Below are 23,940 nucleotides of genomic sequence, written 5' to 3' on the forward strand. Positions count from 1 at the left end.
CTACTTTTTGAGGGCACTGACATTGCTGTATCAACAAAAAATGTAGTTCAGAAGTTTCTACAGTGCAGGTGTGTTCTGTGGAGAACAGTGATATGAACATCATGACTAAGATGTACTGCTCTTTATGAGCAAAGCTGAAGTGATTATGGTTGTTGCACAAAATTTAATTTGTAATTTTTTGCCTGGAAACAGAGCTGAGATATTACTTGTCCATTCTGTTTACTTGCTTTTCTGGGGGTATGTGAGCAGGGGTGTTTTAAGAGTTTTCTTGACAATGTATTTTAGAGACAAAAAACGAAGTGTGAAGAGAGAAGGATTGCCAGAGTAGAGCAAAGATAGGTAATGATAAACCTCAGTGGAACAGATAGAGCAATGGCCTGTTTCCTTCTTAGGTTCTGTTACAAAGAAGTTGTAAACACTTGCAAAATTGGAGAAACATTTATCATGTGTTCTTGTATAGCTGTTGGATTGTTGTTTTTTTCTGTAAGAATGCAGATCATGGTAGCTGTGAGGGACTTCATTTTCATATTTTAGATTGTGTTCATGCTGTATTCACACTGTATTTCATATTCTTGTAGGAGTAGGTGTGACAGTGCAGTCAGTGACAGGGAGACTGCTAGCCCTCAGCTCATCATACTTTGTGCTGAACAGATAAGCCATTAAACATTGTATTGAAAATTTATCTTGACAGCTTCAGTAGCTGCATAAAATTAGCTTCAGGAAGAAAAGGTATTTTTTTCTGTTTCTTCTACCTGCTCTTCTCCACCTCCCCCTCCTCCACTATTAAAGGTGCAACTTAGTAATTAAGTATTACTGTTAAGTAAAAGTAGGCTACTACCTTGGTTCGTATCTTGAGCTTGGCTTCTTTGTAAAGAGACTTGGCAAACTCAAATTTATTTCAACGAAGAAAAGAAAGCAGATTTTTGTTGCAAGACTTTAGTGGAAGGTTTGAACCTAGAATTTAATGACATTCATCTTGATTAGCTAAAAGTAATTTTCCATGACAGTTTGGGGGGGAGGGGGGGGGAGGGAGAAAGTGAGGATTCCACAAAAGAGCAATGCAGTTAACAAGATAAACATCTTCATAAATGATCGACTACTGGAGGATTTAATCTTCAGTAAACAACATACGCACAAGATCTGCTTTAAAACATTCTTCTTCAACCAACTTCTGAGGCTGAAAGAAAAGATGTTTTTAGGAGTAATTAAAAAATCTGTTCTAGACTAGAGGTATTCGCACCTAATAATATTAGCCATACTACAGCAGCTGTTATTGCTAGATAGCAAGTGGGAGTTGGCGTGTGGAGTGGAGAAAGCAGCATAAGGATAGATGAAAAATGCCTGTATGTTTTCTGTTCTTTGAAGCATTCCTACAAAAGTAACTGTTGATTTAAATAATGGGTCCAAGTTAAAACTTGGTATGGTATGTAAGTGTTTTCATTACACAAGAGAGAGAGCTGTAGTGTGTCTGAATTAGGAGTACACTACGCACAATCCTACTCCACTCCTATAATCCACCATTTGGAGTTCTTAATAGTTGAGAAGCTGCAAGTCAGAAAACTGACAGTATATTGCTAAGTACTTAGCCTACCCCTCAAACAAGATGTGTTAAGTGTATGTATTTTATTTGATAAGTTCATTACAGAGAACGTTCTACAGGAGGGAGGTAGTTCCCTGAGAGAAAACTAATCTGAGCTAGAAAAAGCACATGGATCAGAGTGGAAAGGCCACACTGTCTACTCTCCTGAAACTAGCGGAAGTATCAGAAAACATGTAAATCCACAGCATACAATAAATGACTTACTGTTCCGTATTTAAGTAGCGTAGGCACTCCTGTTAGTTTCAGATTCTTCCTGAATTCATTGTTAGGGTCTTTCCAGCTGTTAGCAAAGAGTGTAGTTAAATGGAACTTGTAAAAATACAGTTTGAAATTTGACTGTTAAAATTCTTCCAAAGGGATGATTCTGCCTCCCACCTCCCCAGCCTCCTCATTAGAACAAGCATGCAAATAGTCCACTTAAGGGAACTGTAGACTCTACAGTCACAGAACTAACTCAGTCGTTAGTACCAACAGATTAGTTAACCTCCAGGCCAGGAGGAGCTAAATAATGTCAGTTGTTTGCATTAAAACAGTTACTTACTAGGCTCTGTCTCCAACAAGACAGTAGATGAACACTGATTCATCAGGCATGTTATGAAGTTCCTTCCTCACAACTGGTTCAGCTAGAGAGTAATTTCTCAGTGTTAATACGCCATGCTACAGAATCACGAGCATTCAGTCTGACCAGCAGTCCTGCTATTGTCTGCTTCGTGCCCGAGATAGATGCTGTTTCACGTGGTCATCATCCATAAGCACTACAGAACGTACGCTGCCAACGTTAAAGGGACGGGCCTTCGCACGAAGGCCAACTGCTGCTCTAACAAGTCAGAACATGCGATCTGCTGCCTGGAGGAGACCAAGCAGAACAGCGGCAAGCTGCTGCCCTGCGTGATCCGGCAGGTACGATCCAGAAAGTTCAGTGCGATGCATTCTGAGGACTTGCCTTCGGATTCCACTCCCGGCAAAGGTAAGTTATTTCTGCCTTTCGTTAGGCAAAGCAGAAGTAGATTCATGCACGATTTACATCGAATGCTTTGCCGAGACAGAAAAACCATCCTCTGTGCCAGCCTCTGCTAAACAGCATTACGTCCCACGCGTGGGCGCTCGGCGCTACGGCGGCTCCCAGCCACGGCGGCCCGATTAAGGACGGGGGTAACCGCAGCGGGAGGCTAAGCCCGCGACTCTCCGCGCGCTCCGAGGTTCGGCCTCCGCGCCGCGACCACCCGGCGTCCCCGCCGCGTCCCCCGCGAGGCCCGGCGCCGCTCCGCCCGCCTCAGACCGACGAGGGCGGCCGTGCGCCGGCGCCACGCGGGCCGAGAGGAGGCGGCCGGAGTTCCCAGCGGAGCCCCCGCGCCCCCCGGGCCTCACCAGTCACGCAGTCCGGGCACCAGCTCCGGCCCTCGGCGTCCTTGTCGCCGCAGAAGAGCGCGAAGATGGGCCGGCCGTGGTAGCGCTGCGCCGTCTGCACGAACTCGCCGTACCCACGGACCTGCTTCTCCTCCCAGCCCATGGCGCCCGCGGGAGGCGGCAACCGAGGGCGGGAAGGCGGCCCCGCCCGGGGTACCGCACTGCGGCGCCGCGCTGCTTCCCGACAGCCTCAGCGGCGGCGGCCGCCCGCAGCGGGTTTGAACCGCTCGCCCAGCGGGCCGGGCCGGGCCCGGCTCCTGCAAGGCGGGCGGCCGTGCCTTCCCCGCCGGTCCTGAGGCGCGGTGTGAGGAGCGGCCCGCTGCGGGTCGTCCCCGGCGGGGTTCGGGTCGTCGGGCGCAGCTCGCGGCTTTCCGCTGCCCTTCTGGCCTCGGGCGGGCGCGGGTCGGTGAGCTCTGGGGTGACGGTGGCGGGCGGGGCGGGCCGCGCCGAGCCGAGCTGAGGAGCGGCGGCAAAGTCCCGATTCGGCTGCTGAAGAAGCGGCAGCTTCGGTTTTTAATTCGGTTTTTAATTCTCAAGGTCAGATGCACGAGAGATAATTTTCTGATGGTCTCGACACACAGCTTATATTTCAAATTCTTCTCTTTGAAGAAGCCCTGTGATCGACGTTCCTTTGGCGGTGAGGCACGAACCTGCTGCCCTGAGCGCTGCCTCGCTGTTCTCACAGTCCTGCAGCGCGCTGTTCCCCTGCAGGTGGGTGGCAGCTATTGAAGTCCTGCAGTGTTCCGACGAGCCGCAACGTGAGCCCCACGGCCTGCGGCGCCGCTCCTTAGCGTTTCTGGGGGTGCGTAAAAGAAGGACGTAATCGGTAAATGTTGCGTTAAGCAGCAGGAACGTTCCTTCCATTTTGCGCGCTGCCTGTATAAAGACACTTGATCTATTTCCTGTTCCTGTGTGCTTCCTCAGGTTGGTTCTCTATCTGTTTGTTTTGCACATGAGACCCAGAATCCAGAATTCCTTTTCAGAGATAGAAATAGCGTATGATTATAATAACTGTTAATTATAACTATAGTAACATATGTTAAAATAACTTTTCAGCATCAGGTCAACGTGATGGGACCAAGCAAGCCACCTTTGTCTGATGCTCCATTTACACCCACTACCCAGCTGTACAGGAGTGAAGCAAAGTCTTTATGGACACAGGTATTGTTTGACTATTTCAGCAGTGCTGAAGTGGTTTTCATTTGTGATCACTACAAAAAGATGAATGAGACCCATTTCCTAGGAAAGACCACTCGTGAATGTGAGATCTTCATACTTGCTTTCACAACACTGTCACTCATAATCTTAACCCTTTTTTTTTTTTCTTCTCCTGTGTGGAACTGAAACTACACCTGTAAATACTGTTTGCCTTAGCCTCCTACTTTACCACTTAGTCACTGAACCTAGAAACTTTATTCTGTTACTGCATTTTAGTTTTCCATTTCTCCTTCATCGTGCATCCATCATCGTTTGTCCATCTGTTACCTTTGTAACTCTGCTTCTGATATGATACAAATAACACCTTTTTATATTGCTAATGTAGTTGTCATTACAACTTATTAATTTCACGGCTAGAATTCTTTAAAGTCTTTGCAATGGCACTGTCTGTTACATGGTCATTTTGGAGCAGATTTTTCACTGTGGGCGCCTACCCAAAGGTGTAAATATGTATGCAGTGTTATTTACAAGAACACCTACATGCGTAATTCAAGGTCATTTTGAATACTGACGTTTGTCTGAGCGGAGGGAATCCTTGCATGTGCTGGAGAAGTACCATTGTGACAGAATGCACTTGTATGGGAACTGCTGAATCATGGCCTGAACCTCTGATTGATCACCTGAGGCGAGCAATGAGTCAGCCCTGGGAGCACAGGTGAAGGCAATTCACCTGTGCTGCTGGAAGGGGTGGAGCCTGACTCCACCTCTCCTAGAGCCATTTAAGAGCTGACTACCAGCGGGGAAGGATTTCTTTCTGGAGATCCCTCCTTTGGAGTTTTACAGTGAGCCCAGGACAAGGGTAAGCACTCTATCTATTCTCTTTAGTATAATAACCTGCTTAGCCCAGCTCTCTTATTTCTTAGTTATAACATCTGTATATTCACTGATTATGCAGCACTGTAATATGGAAGAGGCTTTGTTTTCCTTACGGTTGTGTACTAGAGGTGCCTTGTTCATGTAAATGGTTCTGTGTTACATTAATTTCTGTTTACACTTTAAAACAGCTCCAGTTTAATACGAATGTTCCAGCAGTTCCGGAAAACTTATCTCTCAGATTTTCTAACCCCCATCCAATTATAATAGAAAAACTGAAGTCGTCTAATGATCAGAGAAATCTAGGTGGAAGTGATGACCACAGTGTACAAAGCTCTGGCATGTTTTCAGTGATATCTGAAGAGAGACTGAAATTGGCCATTCATCTAGCCAAAAGGGACATAAAACGAAGGCATATTGAAGAGCAAATGAAACAACAGGTGTTTAGAGATGCTGTCAATAAATCATTGTTGGCCCAGAAGTCACAAGAGCAGAAGAACAAAGTATCTGAAAGTCTAGAAAAGAAAAGTGGGCTTGAGTCTCAAACTCAGCTGAAATATCACCAGAAACTTGTCCAGCCTTCCAAAATGAAGGCTACCACATCTGGTGCAAAAGTATATTTCTACACACCAAATGAGAGAATGCTAATACCAGCTGTTTTAGGCTCTTCACTCACCCATAATACAAGACCAGACCCCAAGACAAATGTTAAAATAAAGGAAAATAAAAATATCCTTGAAATCCAACGGCTGCAAAAAGAATTAAGAAGTTGTGTCCAGAAAATTGAAGACCTAACTAAAAAAGGTGTAAGACTGAATGTAATTATTATATGTAAATGCATGAGAGTTTGTTCATTTGTTCTTTTTTCTACTCATTTATTTGTTTTTGACTTGGATTAAAATCAGATTCATTCTGGATTTTTAAGAATAGGAAAAACCAGTGGAATAGTTAGCCAGGATAGATAATAACAAGGTTTAATATCTTTGAGTATTTGTAGTGAGTTCCAGTTCAGCTTGCAATGGCAGTAAATTAATGGCAGGCTATTTAATAATCTAATATTGATGTAGACATATTAGCTCAAGCTTCTGACTGCAAAATGCAGTACAGTCATTAACCACGTTCTTAGCTGTGAGAGTCAACTGACTTACCTAATTTATAGGTGTGTGGTGTAATGATTAATGTCCTTTCTGACACTGTGTTGGTCTAAATACGAAAACACCACAGAGCTGCTTATGCTTATCACCTCCTCTAGCAGAACAGAGGAGAGAACAGGAAGAGCAAAAGCAAGGAAACTCATGAGTTGGGAAGTAGGTAGCTTAGTAAGTGAAGGGAAAATGGAAAAACAAAGCAGATGATGCAGTGGCAATCACGTGCTGTCTCCCACAAGTTGTCCAATGCCCAGCCAATCTCTGGGTAATGGCTACATTTCTCCCTTTGCCCAAAACTCTTATTTTTTTTTTATTGCTGAGCATGCTGTTATACAGCATGGGATATCCCTTTTTTTGGCTTGGTTCAGCTGTCCTAGTTGTGAGCCCTCACAACTTCTTGCATACTCCCTGCCCACCCACATGGGGGACAGAGTTGGAAAAAGAGAAAGCCTTGAAACTGTACACCTGTTCCACAGCAAAAGACAAAACTTGGATGTGTTTGCAGCACTGTTTTAAGTCATAAGTCCAAAACAGCTCTGTACGTGTTACTATGAAGAAAGTAAACTCATCCCAGCCAGATCCATAACATTGCATTGGTCCCTTTATAATAGCTACCTGGAGGTTTAAATTTATTTCTAACTTGGAGCGTTCTACTTGCAAGTTTGTCATGAGATTAAGGAGTCATGAGTAATTTTGTAAATTGTATCTGAAAAGGTGTATTGTATAAGAGTATTTAGTCAAATATTAAGCAGATACATAATGTAGAGTTAAAGTAACTAGCATGCGTTACTGCTCCAGGATGCTCTGCATGGAAGATTCTTGTTGCTAAATTATATTTGTTCATTTGGCTTAAACAAGATTTTCACATCTTAAATTAAGGCATAAAACTTAATATTTCATGCTTCTCAGAGAGAGATGAAGAAAACTTAGATGCTGATGAACAGCAACAAACTTTCACTCAAAGGCAGAAGCAAGCTGCACGATCAGCTCAGATGCTATATGTACTCCAGCAACAGGTACGACTAGCATTTCAAGTTGGGATGTTTATGGTGATAAATTTGACAGAAGTGAACTGAAACAAGACAGATTAATGGGAACATGTCTGAATTTCCATGACATTCTAGTTTGAGTCTGAGTGGTGTGACCGATTTCACTTATGAGTGGTTTTAGAGATATGAGCATCACTGTTGGGGAAAAAAAAGAACTTTCATTCAGATGTTACAGTGAAAACATTGTTCATTTATAGACATGGAGCTAATTCTGACTGATTTTCCTCACTCCCTCCTCTTGATAAACAGGTGAAAGAAATTCAGGATGATTTAGAAAAACTGAGTCCTCATAAAATCAAACATACTAAAAAGGTAAGATGAAATTATTGCACAGAAACATATTTCATTTGGTCTCATGCTGGCCTTTGTTCCTTCCGTCTTCTCCTAGATCCTAAGATCTGCCTACAGTATGCTGGTGTGGAAAAGACTGTTGGCCTGCTTTTATGTGGTTTCTACTTCATTCCACTTGCTTTTCTGAATAACACTCTGTTCTACTCTTGATTATTATTTTTAATTTCCCATTCATGTCACTCAGTTGTAGACATTCTTTTCTGATTTTAGTCCATGATCTTTCAGAAGGATAATGTTGTGATAATTGCTACTGTTTGGCAGTATTGACTCATTATTCTCTTGTGCTTTTCCATTCATCACTTGTATTTTCTTTTCAAAAAGAAAACATCCACTGGGGGATGGAGAATGTCCTACAGTTATGTTTTTGTACATTGGGATCAGCCCCATGACTTTATACCTATAAAACAGTAGAAACACCAGGAGTTATAACACAGTTATAACATTATGCTGTTTTAGCTGAATCTAACATTGAATTTGATATGTGCAGTGTTGTGTAATACCTTTTAGAAGACTTCTTTAATGAGTGTTTTGTTTTCCCTGAAAAGCGGCCTAATCTCCATCTGAATTATTCCAATTCTTGAATGATTATACATGAAATGTTGGTAAGAATTCTGTGAATGTATCAATAGTATCAGTACTTACAGAAACTATAGGTACTAACATATATATTTTTCATTTTTTCCAGTCCCGAGTAGTATCCAGATTGGCAGCAGCACACAGAGGAGCTATACGAGCCTTGCAGGCATTTGCCAATCAGTTTACTGATCAAACAGGGCAATGGATTCCTACTCACTACAAGGAGCTGGGCAGTCTCATTCGACAGCTGTCACTCTGTTCTGCCAAACTAGAACTAGATTCTTCAACTTCTGATGTTATAATAGATATTTTGGTGCAAGTTGAGGTAGGAATAACTGTTATGTTTTTGCAGAATATCTAACTTTTTTTAATTAAAGGCCATGTTTTCTAATAGATGTGCTTCTGATGTTCGTAAATAAGAGAAGTCTAAATTAAGTCACATCCTGTTCACAGAAGCTTACTGCTGCAGTTTGTGTTGATGATGTTCTTGTCGTTATTCACTGTACTGGTAGGATAAGGACTGGTAGTGATAGTGGTAACAGAACATAAGTTCCTGATTCACTTCCCACTTTCAAGGTTGAAAGAATTGCCTTTTGTATGTTGGTTAAATATTAAATGTCTGTTGTTCTGCTGTGCATCCTTTAGTCATCAGGACTATCAGTGAGTCTTTCTGCCTCACATACAATTGTGGGTGCAAAACTGTATAGACAGTAGCTACAACTTAAAGCTCTCTGCCCTTCAAATGAATTTTGTTAGTAATTTCTTATGTTTTATGACGTCTGTTAATATACAAAAGTTCTGATTCACATTTCCTGCTGTAGTTTCTAGTTACAGCTTTTTTTAAGTAATAACTTACATAACCTGAACTATTCTGTAATCAGTATTTAATTATTTCAAATAAAAACAGCTGATCCAATAGCCACAAAATATTTAATTTACCTTAAAATATTGTTCTAAATGTAAGAGCTGTGATTTTATTGTTCTGAACTGCTTATGAGCACTTTAACAGTGGTTGCCTCAGAATAGGAATGGAGGTAGAATTAACACTGTACTTCTCAATGGAAAATGTGTTTGTCTTATCTTAGTCATGCAGGCATTTTTTTGTCTGTAGATCTTGTGTCAATTTATTTCTTAGTGTACTTTAAGTAGATAATTTTCTAGTCAATTGTAAATTTAAAAAAAAATGCGGAACCTCTTCTTACATGATTAAGTTAGTCAAACAAAGATGCTTCTGCATGACCAAGCTGTCAGGATTAGTCACTACAAAACAAACAAACGAAAAAACAACCAACCAAACAAAAAAAACAATAAAGCCACCAATAAAGCCACATTAAAGGGTTCCAGTTACTCAGAATCTCTTGAATTTGTTTTTCTTTATTATGCTGTGTTTACTGAGAAAGTAATTAGAATTATAAATATCTGATGCAGGGTCTGATTTCATTGCTGGAAGAGAAACAAACTCCCAAAAAAGTGAAGGAATGTCTTTCAACATCACGTGGCAAATCTCCAGTGAACACTGTGACATTTCCAGCCAGAAAACAGCTAACAACTCCAAAAGGAGAAAATAAGCCTCTCATCTTAAAGGAACAACATGGACAAGAACCTAGAAAACCTCCAGCTGCCAGAGGTCTCTTAGTTTGTATTTTATTACTAAATTGTTAGTTAACTTACACTCCGCAGTTCAGTTTTTTAGTGTGTTACATATTGCTGGGCGGAAGTGTGCAACACCCCATATGCGGTCATCAGATTCATGCAGCTCTGTTATACTTTTAGTGTTTTTTTTTTCCATAGCAGTTACTGTTAGGCAATTTAACTTGTAGGTTTATATGCCTCTTTATATTATCATCATCGTGTTTTTATTTTTGTCTAGTTCCTTTACAGTGGGCTACACTTGGATTGCTTTTCTACAGTGTATACCTAAATGACACTTTACAAATGATTTTTATTGATGCACGCAGAATATATCAAATATTTATGTTGAAAATACTATATGAACGTATTCTTTTGAAATGCAGTCATTGTTTGTTAGCAAGTCTCCAGCAAAGTTACTGTTTTTGTAGAACCGTTTGGAGTGAAAAGATGTACTAAAGCTTTGGCTGAGAATTTCCTTGGTTTGTGTAGTTTCTCTGTTTTTGAAAGATTTTGAGAAATGTGGCTTTTGTTCTTGACATTTCTTCTGTACGCTAATCACAGTCTCAGTACCTACAGGCACATTAACTAACAGTTAACTGAAGTCTCTGTTTTCCACTGCCAGATTGAGATGCAACCTTTGGGAATTACTTCTCTTTATTCTTCATTTACCTTATATATGAAATAGACTTTATTCTTTCCCAGTGTTTTTTGAAATAATTGATATCTACAGTATTTTGCCACCTCATGAAATGTATTATTGCTTACTACATGACTGTGTATGTGTCTTTTTTTGTGTATGTGAATATATTTATATGTAAATGGAGAATGTGTATGTTTTCTTGTATATTTATTCATTTGTGTACACATGTATAATGCTAAATCTTCTCTTCAATTAATCACTGTAACAACAACAGTTAATTTAATACTTGTCAGGAAATATGAGATTTTTGTTGTTAGTTTTGCTTTTAATTTTGATATTTTTGTATTATAGTAGAGCTTCAAATGTTGTGGTTGGGGTATATCTAGCACAACAGAGAAGTCAGATATAGACATTAAGATGATTCTTGCTCCTTTGAACTTACAGCTGAAGATTTCTTAATTATTTTTGATACAGATAAACATCAATATGTTGCAAAGATTTCGGCAGTTCAGAAGATGAATAATCACATTCATATGTTGCATGATAAATTCCAGGAAGCAAATGATCTACCTGCTCCAGAAAGAAATACCATTTTGCAGGGAAGCCTAGATGCACTAGTGAGATCTAGAGCTGTAAAAAAAGATCCCGTTCTTCAAAGTGGCTCTTTAAAGAAGAAAGACGTGTTATTACCTACAAAATCACAGGTATGCAAGTTTTAAAGGAATTTATGCTTGCTTCATCTTATCCTCTAGGATTTGTTATTAGTGTAAGGCACTTCCAGACTTTGTACTTTCTCGTGTGTGTGTGTGTATATATATATACACATATATATGTATTTTTTATCTGAGTTTAGAAGTATAGGGAAATAAACAATGTTATTTGCCTCCATTATTTCTGATGATTATATTTTATCAGTTTTTTGAAAGTTGTGTTGTTGCTTATCAACAGTGAATAACAGGATGAACAAGGAGAATTGTTTGCTCAAAACTGGTTTCATTTTTGAAATAACATGATTAAATTTCAGTTAATATTTAAAGCTGAAATGTCTTCCTCTTAATGATCATCTTTTGTCATGCAAAATGCCTTTAGCAGTATTGTTGTGCTAATGTTAATGTTAGTCAATGACATTTTTTCCGCTTGAAGAATTTCAGTTCCGCACTTTTGCTTCATGTGTGCTTCCATGTCAGACACCATTTTATCAGACTGCCCCTTTGTCTGTTGCACAGAAATAAAATTTAGCAGAATACTGGGAGGAAGGTTCAACCTCTACTACCATTCCACTAATATCCACTTCTGATGCTGTGGGCCAGCATAATAAAACAAGGCATTAATTCTGGAGTGGACCTCGCAGTTTGATGGCCAAATAAAGCATTACCTTAGAATTGCTTGCAAAAATCGTAATAGCCAAATTTAAGCATGTTTTGTTATGGCACAGTTGTACATGTTTTAAATGAGTTCTAATCCTCCATGTGTCAGCTGTGCAATAAAGAGACATGACTTCCAAACAAATTCTAAAGCAGAACACAAAGTACTTTAAAAACATGCATCTCTGTTGCTTAATTTTTAATGTAATTGTGTTAATTTTAAGGGAATGCCTAAATCTCTAAAACCAAGGCAAGTGCAGCTTCCAGGAAAGCATGCTCGATTTCAAGAAACAACTATAGCTTTTCAGTTAAAAGAGAACAAACGATTTGTTAAGGAGAGCAGCATACCCTGGGTGCCTCCAAACACTACGTTACCTCCTGCTTCACCTAAACGGTATGTTCATAGTCTAGTGGATCCGGTGTTCACCCTACTTTTCTGTGGAAATTGTACTGTATCTGTAAAGGGATAGTAAATAGGATGGGTTGGGCCTGTCTCTCAGACTACAGAGGCAAGTGGCATAGCACAGCTCACAACTGGATATTTGGTTGTTTTTTTTTTTCACTCATAATAGAGTGGCCTCATTCACAGAGCATGGCAAAACATTGCCTTATGTTTTTCCTGGGTTATAGCTGAATATCATCTGGAAGTCACAGGCCAAAACTGCAGTAGACAAAGCACTGACAGTATACATAGCAGAATGGTCATTCGCTTGCCATGCTGGTGCTCTGGTTAAATTTTTAAATTTATTTAACTACTATAAGTAGTTAACTTATGCTATTTTTGTCTGCCAGTTCCTGCTATAATGGTTTTTGAAACTCATGTGTTAATTTCAGTTGAAATTGATGGCGGTAAAAGTAACAATAGTATGTTCCTTCAAGTGTCATGAAATTACTTATCTAAATGAAGAGTTTCTATTGGTGCCTTCTCTGGAGGAAGTAATTCAGTCATATTAAACACAGAATCATAGATTATCCTGTGCTGAATGCACATCCGCAAGGACCATCACATCCAAATGCCTGGCTCCACACAGGACCACTCAAACTCTGTCTGAGAGTGGTGTCTCAATGTTCCTTGAGGTCTGGCAGCTCAAGGCTGTGTCCACTGCTATAGGGTGCCTGTTTCATGCCCACATAACCGTTTCCTGTTCCCCCTCCTGACCTTCCTACATTGTAGTTCCACGCTGGTCTCTCAGGCCCTGTCAGTGTTTCCAGAGAACAGAGCTCAGCACGGCCCCCCTGTTCCCTCTGAGGAGCTATAGGCCACCATGAGGCCTCCCCTCCTCCAGGCTGAATAAACCAAGAGACCTCAGCCTCTCCTTGTATGCCTTGCCCTCCAGACCCTATTCCATCTTCATAGTCCTCCCTTGGTTACCCTCTAATAGCATTACATCTTTATGCTGTGGGACTCAAAACTACACACAGTGCTCTAGGTTTTGTCTGTGGAAAGCTTACTATTTCATAGAAGTTGTTTTGAACTATTAGAATTATAGCAGTGAAGTAATACGTATTCCTTCCTTTTCCTAAGATTTCATTCTTCCCAGATTAACTTTGTTAATTAGTCCCTCTCCCTTTCTTAAGGTGCAATTTGTTGGTATGTCCTTCATTCATATTTCCATCTAAATATTCTATGTTTTCCAAATGTAGTTAACCTGCTATCTCAGCACTGCAGTGAGAATACAAATGTGATCTCCTGGTTCCAAAAGGAGAAAACGTGTATTTTTTTTCCTTGTCTGTAATATGGTCTAGGTTTGTTTATGTAAAAAATATATTCAGTATTCTGGAGACTCAGGTTCCCCACATTTAGTTTCCGGTGCTGTTTCTGGCAGTTGAACCAGAAGATCCAGCTGCTGGATCTAAAGTAGTGCGCGTTGATGAGGAGCTTATCTATCTAGGCAGTATTTGCAGATAGCCATGAAGTTGTCTTTTCACCAGTAGTGTAGACATGACTGAAGATCGCTGGTTCTGAGATGAATTTCCTGGCTTATATGATATTGGAGCCAATATTAATTTTCTCTATAAATGTTTTCAAAATTTTTATAAACTGATATTAAAAACCTGAGTATTTCATTCTCTATTTCTTATGAGTGTTTTGTAATTCTCTTTATGTAATTGTCTTATATTTGAAGACTAGCATGGCGTGAAGCAGAAGCTTCAAGAAGAAGGAAAGTTCTGACTGATCTTAACAGAAGAGAAATGAAAAAAGTACGAAAGTTAAGGTAATTACTTGCTCAGAAGAGCTAATAAGTGGTACCAGAACTTGACATAATCTTCCTACCATCACTACCAGCAATATGAAAAGCTTCTCAACTTTCCACTTCCCCTAAAAGTGGATTTATGTTTTTTTTATTTTTGTTTTTTTACCACTTGTTGTTATACCAAATTTTAAAATTGTTATTTGTTCTTATTTTGTGTGTGTGTCTAGGTTGCAAGGTGCTTCTCCAACTCAGTGTGCAGACAAAGTTGACAAAGCAGTATGTGAGCACCTAGAACTTCCATTGGATAGGGCACAGGTAGTACAGTCAGGCTCATGGCAGTATTTGAAGGGTACATTTATAAAGGGTCAATATTACGTTTGTTTTCAATGTAGTGCAATGAGGAGTTTTTTGGAGAAACATATCACATTATATAGTCGGTACATTTTGGGACACTTGACAAGTGTATTTCCATTTTTGTACGTAGGCTTTAAATTATTGTAACCAAAATTGGCAAAGCTGCGTTCTTTTTTTAATCATCTTTTCTTAGTAGTTTATTGTCAAGTAGTGAACAATCATAACTTTTTTACACTAATCATGACTGGACTTGATAAGTTTATTTTAATAATTATTATAATACTATGTTTAATGTTTAAGTATATTTTTCTCTACTAGTAATTATGACTAATAATACAGAAGGTTAATTATTCTAAGTGGATTTATGGTTTATTAGCAGATGAATATTTCCTTGGAAACAAACTGTCACTTGACTCTTCCACTTGCGAGTGGAAGAGAAACAAAATTATTTGGGTTTTCACTGAAAAGATGTAATGATATTTGACTTCTTACCAGCAAGTGCTGTAAGAAATATGTGATTTATAAGCTTTTTTTTTTCCCTCAAAGTTTTTCTATTTCTTCTTTTTTCTCTTTTTTTTTTTTCTCCCCCCCCCCATTGACTGTGTATATTTTGCTTTTTTTTGGCAGGTTGCAGCAAATGCAGATATTCTCAGTGAAAAGGTACTGGATGATCTTTTGGAAGATACTGCTCAGGAACTCTGGAATATGGAGCAGCATAAGGGACTTCAGGCTGAGAATCTGTTTCAGACTGATGGTCCTAGTCTGGAAACAATGTTGCAAAGAATGGAAGAAATTGAAGTAAGTTTTTAATCTATTAATTGGTCTGATAGAGCTAGTTTCTCGTTTACTGACAATAATTATAATACCAGTAGGTATCTGTGTTCTTTAAAACAAGATCAGACTAAATTGTGGTATGAAATGGGAGACTTGGAAGGAGTTTCCTCTTCCAGCAAAAAATTGTGTAAGAACAGAAGGATGCTTGACCTCATGGTTTTATTGCTAACTTTAGGATTGGCAGACCTGAGTTGCTTGATTTTTTTTTTTTTTTTTCCCCATGCATTACTTTTTTAAACTTTAATAAGCTTTTCCAGAATTTTTGTTTCTAATCTTATTTCAACCTTTCTGTTCAGTTAAATTTATCCTAAATTAGAACTAATGAATTTAGCACCATTTACTTGATCTATTTGTAAGCTGAAAGCATGAAGCTTACAGTATGCAATATCTATTTAAGGTGCTTGGGCATATGTTTGAATTCATTGTTGGTAAGGCAGGAAAGCCCATCAGTTGTTTTACTAACTGTTGTTGATCTGAAATGGGAGTAGTTGCCATGGTACTGGCAACAAGTTGAATCTTCTAGTCTAGGATTTTGAATGAGATGATTATCTGTGATTTCATCTCTCCTTTTACTCCTTTTCAGTACTACATTAACGATGGAAAATAATCCTGGTTTGATAAGGAGTATCATGACCTGCTTTCCTATCAAGTGATAACTGTTACTGCTGAACTGTTAAGCATGTGTTAATTGATTACTTTTATATGTTTAAAAACAGAGATATCAGGAAACTGTATGCAGGAGATTCACCAAGATTGTGTACAGTGATTCAGAATTCAGGGCCCAAGAGGATAAAATTAGTAAGTAGTTTCTTCAGTGCAACTTATTTTCTTGGCATCTCTGTCTTTGAATTCAAAGAATTGAAATCAAAGTGATTATATATGATCATATATCACTTTTGTAATGCAAAAGTGTGAATGCCTTCTACATAAGGTTTACCAAATCCCAAAGAAAGTATGCAGAGGCAAGTTAACATTCACCAGTTTGTTAGAGGTACCCATGTTACCAAAGCTGGCTGGCTGGCAAGATGTCTGTGCCTGGCATATGTATAACAGGGGGAGACAATAAAGCAACATGAATCAGTCTAGTCAAGGTTATTCACAGAAAACGAGGATACTCAGTTGCAGCTACAGAGCAGTTTCTCACAAACAAGTCTCTTGTAGGTGCAGAACCTAGAGGCAGTTCACTTGTGTTCCCAAGGAAATAAAGGTTCATTTTTCTTTCTTTTTTTTTTTTTTTTACAGGCTAGTTGCCTGTTCAGTCCATGATTTGTGTTTTTTCTGTGCAACTATTCAGACATATTTTTGATTATAGGTGCTCCTTTGAGAGGAATGTTTTTGCAAAAAAGTTTGTTTAGCTTGGAAAAGAGAAGGCTCTATGGAGACATCATTGTGGCCTTCCAATATTTGAAGGGAGTGTGTAAACAGGAGGGGCAATGGCTGTTTACGAGGGTGGACAGTGATAAGACAAGGGGGAATGGTTGTAAACTGAGACAGGGGAGATTTAGGTTAGATATTAGGAGGGAGTTTTTCACCCAGAGGCTGGTGAAGCACTGGAACAGGTTGCCCAAGGAGGTTGTGGATGCCCCATTCCTGGAAGCATTCAAGGCCAGGCTGGATGTGGCTCTGGGCAGCCTGGTCTGGTGGTTGGCAACCCTGCACATAGTAGGGGGGTTGAAACTGATCACTGTGGTCCTTTTCAACCCAGGCCATTCTATGATTCTATGAAATACAGTGCTAAAAGAAGGATCCATTCTGAGAACAGGCTATTATTTTCAGTTTGCTTTTGTTGAGTATACATTTGCATGCAAAGCACTGCTAGTGTTACTTAGTTGAAGGATAGGAGTCTTTAATACATACCACCAGTCATCACATGTTAAGTTTTAACGTTGTCCTTTTAAAGGCATTTGTCATTCCTTAACTTAGATATTTTCTTTTCTTATAAACTGTGGGTAGTGATTGTAGTGCAGTGAAGACCTTGCACTATAGTCTGTAATTGGTGTACATACACTTTAGCTCATCTGTCAGCTGTTTGAATCTACTTCAGAAGAAAGATAGTTTATTTTCTAAGTTTGAAATCTCCTGAAGCTACTTTTTTGTTGTTGTTGTTGGGCTGGGGATTTGTAAGTCTAAATCTTAGAGTGTTCAGTGTATCCTTTTTTTATCCTTCTGTTTGATTAAATACAACAATGAAGCTACATCAATTTAATAAGTTGAGGATCTGGTCACATACTATCTTTAATGGAAATACATTGTTTTACACCAGGTACAAAATCTATCAATAAGACAGATAAAGACTTACCCCAAATCTTGTTTCATTTTTTCTATATATTGGATTTATTGCCAAGCTCTAATATACTACATTAACTTTTGAATGATATTTTTCTGTCTGTTCTAGAGAAGTATTCACTGATAAAAACAAACTACACTTATACTAAAGGAAGAATGTCTAAAATGCTTAGCTTCAATACACTGAGCTCCTGGATATCCTTTCTTGAATTTTCATTTTTAGGGATTTGTCAGCTTCAGTACTTGTCTTTTTTTACCTGAAAAATATGCCTATGAAGCAAGCAAAAGTTTTTATGAGGTCCTAACTGCATTAACTGTAGGGTTTTTTTTCTTCCAAAGAAACAAATTTTAATGTTATCTTTTTTTCTTCTAGATCAACAAATGGCATTAATAGCTCAAACACCTACATCTCCTCATTCAATTCAGATAACCAAATTAACTAGACAGATAGAACCGGAAACTGACATTTCATTTGAAAAACTTTTTGATGACAAGTAAGTAGAATACTTTAATGTAGACAAAGCTGTGGTGCATTTTTGCTGTGCACATTCGTTGTAGTGTTTGTGTTAGAGGGAATTTTGCTTACTGTTTGAAGTCATTTTCTGATTTTTCAAAAAAAAAAAAAAACTTAATAATCCTGATTTGATTTAATCTTTTGTATTTCCAGTGGCATGGACGAAAACAAAGAAGCTCAGGAGAAATTGCTGACTGGAAATGACATTCTGCAGCCCTTGACTCAGAATTCTGTGCAGAAAAAGTCTCATGTTTCTTTCTCAGTTGCAAAGCCTATGCTCCAGAGCATTCTGGATTATAGCAGCAAATACAAGCATCACCTAAAACTTATTTTCCATGAAGCAGTAGGCAGCTTCAATCCATGGCAGATTGCTGAAAGGTATGTGAACTACCTGTATTTTTGAAGTGAATCTATCAGGTGTTTTTTTTCTGTCCTTAATTCTTACCACAAGAGGGCATTATAAATCTTCCTGTATAAAATAAGTGTTAAAAAAAATGGTTAGAAGAAACAGTCCCCTGCTATGCGGAAAAGGTCCTGGATACAGTAGCTTCATTATATTTTAGAATATTTGCAAAACTCTGAAGGTAAGCTTTACAGAGGCCAATAAACAATTGTTTTTACGTTAAAATAATTTTCCTTTCTGTTATGTCCACTGTTGTCTGGAGGCCACTTATCTCATTTTTCCTTAAACCTTATTGCTTTCTGTAAGGCCTCATTCATTGGCAACAAAAATCAGTTAGATGCTTCCTATTTACCTCAGTGGCCTTGGAATGAGCACCACGGTATGTTGATTATTACTCCTAAAGCAGAATTAGTATATAAGAGTTTGAAAAAGGAAGAAACAGAGATCTCTTAACACCTTTAAACCTGAAATATTTATCCTTTGCTATGAACCAGACTAAGGATAGAATTCCTCAGGGCACAAGAGCTCTCCATTTCAGTGTAGCAAGTCAGGAAAGGAAGGGAGGAGACTGACATTGCTGAACTGGGTTCTGCTAGCCAAATCAAAGAGCAAGAAGAAAATGCACAGGCAGTGGAAACAGGGACAGGTGTTGTGAGAAGAGTATAAGAAAGTTGCTGAACTGTGTAGGAATGGCATCAGGAAAGCCAACGCCCAGCTTGAAGTAAACTTAGCAAGGATGCCAAGAAGAACAGGAAAGGTTTCTACTTCTAGTTGAGATACCTAAACCAGAAAAGGAAAGTCCAGGAGGCTGTACTCCTCCTAGTGAGTGACACAGGCAAGCAAGAGGTAACAAAGACAAGGAGAAGACTGAGGCACTTAACTTTTTTTGTCTCGGTCTTCCCTGATGACTGCTTGCCACACAGTCCTGAAATGTTTGGTTTTGTAGGAGGGGACTGGAGAAGCAATGTCCTGTAAGTGCAACTGTAAGTGAAGATCAAGTTCATGACCACATGAGGAAGCTGAATATCCAGTAGTCTATGGGTCCCCATGTGTTATATCCCAGAGTCCTAAGAGAATTAGCCACTCAATGATATTTGAAAAGTTGTGGCAATCAGGTGAAGTCCTGATTGGAGAAAAAAAAAAAAGGCAACATCACACCCATTTTTTAAAAAGTGTAAAAAGGATGATCCTGGGAACTACTGACCTACTAGTCTGCCTTCTGTGCCAGGAAAGATTGTGGAGCAGATCCTCATGAAAGCTATGTGCAGTGGAAATGCAAAGTCACAGCCTGAAACAGTAACTGAGCATCTGGTGGGAAGACGGGGCCAAACCAGGGAAACTTAGGTGCAAGCAACGCACCTGAGTGACTGGAAGGGGTGGAGGCAGGATCCACCCCTTCCCAGACCTCATTTAAGGACTGGCAGTGGAGATGAGGGTATCTCTTGCTGGAGATCCCTGCTCGTTGCAGGGCAGCTGGATTAGATGACCTTTAAAGGTCCTTTCCAACTCTAAGGATTCTATGGTTCTAATTTAGGTTGTCATACAACACTTACAAGAACACAACTGTTCTGTGATAGTGGAATCTTTTCTTAGACTAGGCAGTAGAAGGAGAGAAAAAGCAGCCTTTTTAGATCAGTGTTGATATCACTGGTATGAATTAGTGAAGCTCGAAATCTGACCTCAGCCTTTTCCTGTTCTTTTTTCCCCTTTCTTCTACGGTAGTCTTGCAGAGGAACTAACAGATGAAGCCCTGCTTGATGTGGCAGCAGAGCTGCAGGATGTTTGTGAGGATTATGCTGAAGCTGTATTCACATCAGAGTTTTTGCAGCCAGCACAGTAAGTGCATTCAAATCTGCCCCAATACCAAATGAATCAACCTCAGTCTAATAGTTTTATCAGACAATCTAATTTTTCCTATTTTTGCTTGCTTGTTCTTTTTGTCTGTGAGATTTTACTCCCTAAAATGAGTTAAATCCAACAAGAATTAATGTCAGATTTTTATAGAACCAAGATCATAATGTTTTTCTTTTCAGACTTTCTAGATTTATCAGGACTATCTTTTTGTTGTTGTTTCATTTCTTTGGCCAGCATTTCAGTAGAATGATGTGAGCTGTTACAGGTGAATTTTATATGTTTTGATAGGTATACACATCCATTTGTTTACCTCTGGTAACTTCATCCTTTTTTGTGTGTAAACTACTGATGAGAATAAAATACTGGGAAGGGAACACTGGGTTTAAGCTATGTCATAGACTTAGCTGTACTGTGCCTCAATTTTCTTTCAATTGGGAGAATCTCACTTAACTACCTCACAAAGGAGTTATGGGTTTTAGTTTATTTCTGTCAAGAAAATGCATTGAATTTTTCTGATAGTTGTGTTGGAAGAGCAATTCATTATTGATAGGAATCTAACACCCAGATGGAAAAGTGAAGAACAAAAACTGTTGGATTTGCTCTTTAGCGCTTTATGTGTTATATAATAAAGACACTGTCTGACCACCATAAGGAATATATGGACTAGTTCTTTTTAGAATGTGGCAATCCAAGGGAAGGATTCCCGTGGCACAATGCTGAGTAGAGGTAAACTCTCACACTGGCTGTAGACAGAGCTTGCACTCTTAGAGTGAATGAAGTACCTCTCCTGTTTGTTTTAGAACGTCACTAATACATCATGCATGAATCCTTTGAAGAGAAGCATGTGATGGAGACTTCCTTTTTTTCCTTTCAAATTAGCTTAAAATATTATTTAAACCCAGGACTTAGTGATCCAGCCCTACTTCTTTAGTCTTAGCAATCCCATTAAAATCAAGAACTACAAAATAAATGAAAACTGCCATTTCTGCAATATAGTTATTAAGTTAATCACTCTACTAGTTTGGGTTATGCCTGGAATGAGCAATGAGTAAGATTTATGGTACTGTTTTTGGGGAGCTCAGCCCTTGAGGATAACCCAAAAAAAACAGTGTGACAGTTTGTATCCTTTAAGTTTCTTTTCTATAGTAGTGCTGCTCTCATCAGAACAAATTTGACCTCTAAGACTCTTTTTATTTCCTCTTATTTGAACATATTTTATTAAAGTAATTGTTTTTATTGCGGACTTTTACTGTTTTGTTTGTCTTGAATTTTACACCAGAAGTAACAATTTAAATATTACTGATGTATGACTTTGTGTGATTTCTTATATTCTAAACATCACCTTTTTCTTTATGTAGTTGTATAATAAGTCTAATTTAAAATCAAAAATGGTAAGACGTAGTGTCTGTATCTGCATGTACACTCATGAAAGTATTGTCAAGGTACTTTGTTTTTTAATAAACAATGTGTCTTTCATAGGACTAAATGTACTTTTAATTTAAGATAACTTTCTGATGGAACAATCAGCACCCAACCTGGCAGCTTTTCAAGACTCAGACTACCCTAATTCTTCAGTGTAATGTGGTTTTCTGACAAAGTAATTGTTTTCTCTGCTGTGAGTGGTATCCTCTGATAAAGTGAATTTTTATTCTGGATGAGACTTTGTGGTGCTTGCGTGCTTTCTTTAAGAGAAAATCTGTGGAGAGTGAAGGCTTTAGGTAGACTCTTCTTCACTCTCTTCAGTTCCTCCTACAGAACTGAACTGATGGATTTTGTACTGTCTATTTACCAATGCAAACTAGACAATTCAGGATGGAAATTTTGTAATGTTAAATTTTGTAATGTTAAAGTTTTGAGTTGAAGTGACTGTGTATCGTTGTTCTAAAGGGACAAATCAGAATCAAGCTTGATGAATATTACATATATGCTTAATTTTTGTTAAGATATGTTTGTGTAGACTATATGGGGCTGAAGCACATAGTGCAACCATAATATTGCTGCAAGTGTTAACTGTGCATCTAATGATCAGTGTTAACTGACCATGCACTTACAGTACTGTCATGCATCTGAATCCATAGTTTCTTTAAAGCTGAGTACTGGGAGACTACAATAAGTACTTTCAGATTCAGAATGTTGGATTGATAGGGACGAACAGATTTTATTGGAAACTGTGCTGTTTCTTATTGCTGAAGGTCTTTAGGAAAGGTTAGATATCCAAAATATACTATCCTACCTGGTACTGAGAAGGATCCCCTTCTACGGATCTATGAGATCTTCATAGGCCTGTTTTTTTCATTTTTTACATGTAATTTTCTTCAGTGTCAGGGCTGTGAAAGGGATAAAACAAAAACAGGATGAAAGAATTTAGTGGTAGTATAGATGTATGGATGACTCCCTTAAATGCCAGTTGCTGCAGTCACATGTATCTGAAGTAAAACTGAGTTTTATGGAGTGGTTCAGAGTGACATAGACAACAGAAGTGCATCAGAGCAGTTTGGTGCAAGGGCTGTGCCAAACCTCACAGCATCACAGTGTTGGTGTGGTCGCTTCCCAGCTGGTGCTGTGGACACACTTGGCTCCTGGCTTGTCCTCCCTCCTGCTGCTCCCTGATAGGTAACTAGGTATTATAAGGAGCAATGAAGAAAGTGGATGACTCTGGAAACCCTGTATAAGGATCACAAAGACAGAATTGCTCATCTGAATTCTGTGAGCAGTTCTTGCAGCTCCCGAAAGCACACAAACTGCTCTCTAAATATTTAATTGTAAAAGTTAGATCAGCATGCTTCTGGGAGTGAGATGGTTATGGCAAGTGTTTGCTCTACCAGCGCTTTGGAAAACTAATTTTTTTTCTATTAATGCTGGACCTAATTCTACTACCATTATTGTCACTGTAAGAACGTTACTTGAACTCCTTCCCTCTGTTTGGTTTGCCTTTTCTCTGAGTTACTCCTAGAGGCTAACTTACTGCTGTTTCTCTTTTGACTGCTTTTCTCCTTTTTTCTTATTTTTTGGGATACTTTTTGAGATGATTCACCAGTAACTGGAGAAGGGGTTCTGTTCATAATGTGCACATTAACCAGACAGTTTGCTTCAGTATATTTCCTTTATTCTTGAAGAATAAAGTAAATTTCAAGTACACGTTTCATCAGAAGGCCCCACGTTATCTCTTGCAGCATGCTTGGAGTGCTAGGTTGAACTTAGGTTTTAGAATGCTAGTCTGGTCTTAGAGAATGAAGCAGGTTGAGGGACAGTGGTCCTAGCTGATCATTTGTCATCTGTTTCCTTGTGTTTCAGCTGTGTGTCAGTGTCTGCCTGTTCTCTCTCATATAATATTTTGCTACGTGTAGGTAAAAGGAGCTCCTTGACTGACACTCCTACCACAGTGTGAAAAGCTGCTGACCACTGGGGCTCCTGGGCACTACTGTGATTTTAATGTGGAATAGAGATTGGACTGGCAGAACCTTCCTTCTGAAATACCTCACTGAGAAGAACTCACATAAATGTGAAGTGTTATTTCATTTCAAGTTGTAAGTACTGTTCTGTGTAGAAGGAAATGTTATGTAAGCTGGTATTCAAAGTTCAGTGATTACTTCCACCTGTTTAGTGGAGTTTGTCTCTCTCATGGTCACATTCCTTATTGTTTTATCCCTAGGAAGATGTCTCTTTTCATTGAATAAAATTGGTCACTGCTGCTGAGAGATT

At 39.0% G+C, this 23,940-nt stretch overlaps 3 protein-coding genes across 13 annotated transcripts in view; 2 read left to right on the plus strand and 1 right to left on the minus strand.

Moving 5' to 3' along the window:
• Positions 1-227: 227 nt before the first annotated feature.
• Positions 228-3,159, minus strand: TXNDC17 (thioredoxin domain containing 17). Its single transcript, XM_031591390.2, has 4 exons — positions 2,969-3,159; positions 2,142-2,223; positions 1,805-1,880; positions 228-1,177 (listed from the first exon to the last, which is right to left on the minus strand). The coding sequence occupies exons 1-4, from the start codon at positions 3,108-3,110 to the stop codon at positions 1,109-1,111; spliced, it is 369 nt and encodes a 122-aa protein (XP_031447250.1). The 5' UTR covers positions 3,111-3,159; the 3' UTR covers positions 228-1,108.
• KIAA0753 (KIAA0753 ortholog) lies at positions 2,297-23,724 on the plus strand. Of its 10 annotated transcripts, none has more exons than XM_090122451.1 (18): positions 2,297-2,567; positions 3,617-3,718; positions 4,064-4,168; positions 5,230-5,842; positions 7,096-7,202; positions 7,485-7,547; positions 8,272-8,487; positions 9,591-9,789; positions 10,909-11,138; positions 12,023-12,192; positions 13,925-14,014; positions 14,221-14,308; positions 14,975-15,145; positions 15,898-15,979; positions 17,841-17,961; positions 18,135-18,359; positions 20,107-20,220; positions 21,718-23,579. In XM_090122451.1, the coding sequence occupies exons 3-18, from the start codon at positions 4,079-4,081 to the stop codon at positions 21,743-21,745; spliced, it is 2,607 nt and encodes an 868-aa protein (XP_089978577.1). In that variant the 5' UTR covers positions 2,297-2,567; positions 3,617-3,718; positions 4,064-4,078; the 3' UTR covers positions 21,746-23,579. The 10 variants fall into 10 exon arrangements, with proteins under 10 accessions (XP_089978577.1, XP_031447231.2, XP_089978573.1 ...); XM_031591371.2 differs by lacking the exons at positions 2,297-2,567; positions 21,718-23,579 and adding exons at positions 3,211-3,413; positions 23,586-23,724 and having other exon boundaries at positions 3,545-3,718; XM_090122447.1 differs by lacking the exon at positions 2,297-2,567 and adding an exon at positions 3,211-3,413 and having other exon boundaries at positions 3,545-3,718.
• PITPNM3 (PITPNM family member 3) overlaps positions 23,679-23,940 on the plus strand; it is a 58,514-nt gene continuing 58,252 nt past the window's right edge. The window contains exon 1 of one of the 2 annotated variants that reach the window (XM_090122441.1): positions 23,679-23,765. The gene's annotated coding sequence lies outside the window, so the exon portion shown is untranslated. The remainder of the gene's footprint in view (positions 23,766-23,940) is intronic. The other variant, XM_090122439.1, reaches the window with a different exon arrangement.

Source organism: Phasianus colchicus, chromosome 21 (assembly GCF_987193195.1).
Source record: "Phasianus colchicus chromosome 21, bPhaCol1.hap1.1, whole genome shotgun sequence".
NCBI classification, from domain to species: Eukaryota; Metazoa; Chordata; class Aves; order Galliformes; family Phasianidae; genus Phasianus; species Phasianus colchicus.

Excerpts from the sequence above, each read along its gene's own strand:
- TXNDC17 (XM_031591390.2), bottom strand. The coding sequence starts at position 3,110 with ATGGGCTGGGAGGAGAAGCAGGTCCGTGGGTACGGCGAGTTCGTGCAG. Across the intron at positions 2,224-2,968 it reads GTGCCCGGACTGCGTGACTG|CTGAACCAGTTGTGAGGAAG; the intron begins GTGAGGCCCGGG and ends ATTACTCTCTAG. Across the intron at positions 1,178-1,804 it reads CGCTACTTAAATACGGAACA|CCTCAGAAGTTGGTTGAAGA; the intron begins GTAAGTCATTTA and ends CTTTTCTTTCAG.
- KIAA0753 (XM_090122447.1), top strand. The coding sequence starts at position 3,572 with ATGGTCTCGACACACAGCTTATATTTCAAATTCTTCTCTTTGAAGAAG. Across the intron at positions 11,139-12,022 it reads TATTACCTACAAAATCACAG|GGAATGCCTAAATCTCTAAA; the intron begins GTATGCAAGTTT and ends GTTAATTTTAAG. Across the intron at positions 15,146-15,897 it reads AAAGAATGGAAGAAATTGAA|AGATATCAGGAAACTGTATG; the intron begins GTAAGTTTTTAA and ends GTTTAAAAACAG.